A 3,170-nucleotide genomic window follows, 5' to 3' on the forward strand; every position below is an offset into this window, starting at 1 on the left:
GTGGTTGGAACTGACTGGGTGAGAGATACTCATGGAACACCAAGGTTTCTCAAGAGAGGATATCTCATTCCAGAAGCTAAGGGATGGTATGAGCTTATAAGGAGATCCATCCTAGGCACTGCAAATACTTCTGAGGTTAATGTCAAAAGAGCCACTATGGTGCATTGCATTATGGTAGGAGGAGAGATCAAAGTCCATGAGCTCACTGCCAAGGGCATTCAAAAGATTTCTGAGAAGAGCTCTCCTGACTCTTGGCTCCACTACCCAAGCACCGTCATTCGCTTGTGCATAAAAGCTAGAGTGCTGTTAGAGGATGCAAATCCTACTTGGATAAACCCGGGTGTACCAATCACCATTGAGAGAATGAGGAATGTTACGGCTACCCAACAACAAAGGAGACCATAAATGAGGAAAAAGAGGGAAGAACAACAAATGAAATAACATCAAGAAGAGGAAAATCAAGAAGAGCAAGAAGAGCAGAATGCAGAACAACAATTTCCAGCACAAGCCACTTTAGACATGAGCTAGATACAAGAGGATATTGAAGGGCTATCCCAATAATACATGAGAGTTCAACAACAACAAGAGGATTTCCAGCTACGATACATAAGAGATCAAGAAAAACAAGAGGAATTCCAGCAACAATACATGAGATCTCAAGAAAGACAGGAGGAGCTCCAGCTGAGGATAATGGACCAGCAAAGAGATTTCCAATCAAGATTCCTGGATTCACAAAGGGAGCAATCTACTCAATTTCAAGAATCATTCAACAAATTGTCAGAACAACAAGTTGAACAAGAAAAATACATTCTAAACTTATATCACTGGAAGAATGTATATCACACAACTAGAGAGGCTAGGCATTTTGATAGGGTGGAATATGACATAGACACTCAAGCTCAACTTGACTATCTAGTTGCCAGTATGGCCACCTTGAATCAAGAGATCCCACCATTCGATAAAGTTCCTCGGCCAGGAGAATTACAAAAGTCAAGAGCTAAAAGAAATGCAGAGAGAATGAAGCAAAGATTGCAAGATGCTGAAGCAAAGATTGCAAGATGCTGGATTCTGGGAAGATGAATTTGTAATTCAACCAGGAGAACAAAAAGAAGAAGCAAGAAGGAAAAAGAAGCAAGAGCCAAAGAAGAAAGAGGAATCAAGCAAGGGAAAACAACCTAAAGAATGAAAGGTGGTGTTACTCCTTGATCATCAATAGTTAATAAGGAAAAACTTGCTTCCAATCTTTTCTTGCTTTATGAATTTACTTTACATTGTAGTCATCTAAATTTTATTTGTGTGTTTCTTTAATTTCCACTTTAAGTATGCTAGTCTAAGTGCTTGTTTTCATTTTCATCTGCTTAGATATATGCTTTGTCTCCTTTTAATTGAATAAAAGAAAATGTTTTGAAATAGGAAGCTATAATTGTCCAATTTGGTAGGAATTAGAATAAGGATCAGTGGTGGTATATGTTTGATTAGTTAGCAAGTTCAATAATAAAAGCTGAAGGGTAGAGTATCCTTTTTAAGTATGAGCTTAGTGCTATTTGTGAAGTCTTAGTAAATAAGCATCCCTAGAAGAAAGAAAGAACAAAAAGGAAAGGAAGAAAAGCCAAAAATTGGCAACAAAAATGAAAGAAACAAAGAATAAAGCTAGACACCAATAGCTTGGACCTTAAGACATATGACTGTGGTGTCTTTGTACTAGGATTTGCTTGGATGATTAGGTTCTAAGGAGTATTTCAACACTTGGTAACTTGGGTTAACTAATCCAGGATTATCAACCAAAATTCCACTATCAAGAGCAACCTAGTTACAAGGCATTTAGTAACCCAAAGAGGTGTTGGGAATCAATGTTCTTAAGAAGAATTGTGAGCCAAGTGTCTGTAGTGAATATGTGTTGGTTGAAAAAAAGCTAAAAAGATGCTATAACACATGACACTAAGATACAATTGAAGAATAAGTTTCTGAAGCAAAAGAAAAGCAAAAAAAATTCACCAAGGATGGATGAATAACAAGGTTCACAGCAGCAACTCTAGTCAGTACTTAAAGGGACATGTCAACCTGGAAACTAATAAAAGTTGAGCTTCAACTCTTTTTTGAATGAAACCCCATGAACCAATTTCATTATCTGCTGATAAGGACATATGCTCTCCCTGCTTTCATTCATTTCTTCTCTTGTTTTACTGCTTGCTTGGGAACAAGCAAGATTTAAGTTTGGTGTTGTGATGCCAAGGCATCTTAGGCTAGTTTCACTAGCCTTTTTCAATTGTTTTCATTAGGTTTCATGCACTTTCTTGAGCTAGGTAATTGGATGAAAAATTCAAGCGTATCTTGATTCGATCAAACATGGTTAATTGATGCATTTTCATGAGATTATTGCAAGATTTAGTTGATTGCTTTAAATGATGCAATTTCTTGTGAGTTTAGCAAAGCTTTGATGCATGTGTTTGGTTGATGAAAGGTGAAGAGAAGCAAAGAAAAAGGAGTAACATTGGAGGCCAAGTTAGCCCACTAACGTTACCTCAAATGTTGGAGACAGAGGATAAAAATGCAACATTGGTGGCCAACGTTGGCTCACCAACGTTGCTGGCAATGTTGAGCAATAAAGGGTGCAACATTGGAGGGAACGTTAGCTCACCAATGTTACCTCTAATGTCTTTGATAAAAAGCAATTCTGGAGATTCAAAAATATGATTGTGACACGTACGCGTCGATGATGCGTACGTGTGGAAGTGAAAAATTGAGAGTTCACGCGCACGCATCATTGACGCACACGCATAATTTGGCAAAAATCCAATTTGACGCATGACTAAAAGAGCGTTGGTGGGCAAACGTTGCCTCAAACGCTATCCTCAACGCTTGCGATACGAATCTCAAAAATTTGAAGTTGGAAACTTGCAACGACGCGTATGCGTCGATGACGCGTACGCGTGGATGCAAGTTGTGGCCAGTTCGCACATGCATGAGCGACGCACACGCGTGAAACATTGTTTTGACGCGTACGCGTGGGCGACGCGCACGCGTGGGTGAACGAACATTGGCACTCCAACGTTGAGTCAAAGGTTGGCGCCAACGCTCACCTTTCTTCAATTGCAATGTTTGACTTAACGTTTACCCACAAATGTTGATCTCCAATGTTGATAGCAGAATTGTGCACCCATGCAGATTAT

At 39.1% G+C, this 3,170-nt stretch overlaps 1 protein-coding gene across 1 annotated transcript; it reads left to right on the forward strand.

Moving 5' to 3' along the window:
- LOC107607201 (probable basic-leucine zipper transcription factor K) lies at window positions 565-1,080 on the forward strand. Its single transcript, XM_016309176.1, has one exon. It carries the CDS (start codon window positions 565-567, stop codon window positions 1,078-1,080), a length of 516 nt encoding a protein of 171 aa, XP_016164662.1.

The sequence above is a fragment of the Arachis ipaensis genome, chromosome B07, assembly GCF_000816755.2.
Source record: "Arachis ipaensis cultivar K30076 chromosome B07, Araip1.1, whole genome shotgun sequence".
In the NCBI taxonomy this organism is placed as follows: domain Eukaryota; kingdom Viridiplantae; phylum Streptophyta; class Magnoliopsida; order Fabales; family Fabaceae; genus Arachis; species Arachis ipaensis.

What these genes read in the sequence shown, in the direction of transcription:
- LOC107607201 (XM_016309176.1), top strand. Translation starts at nt 565, where the DNA reads ATGAGAGTTCAACAACAACAAGAGGATTTCCAGCTACGATACATAAGA.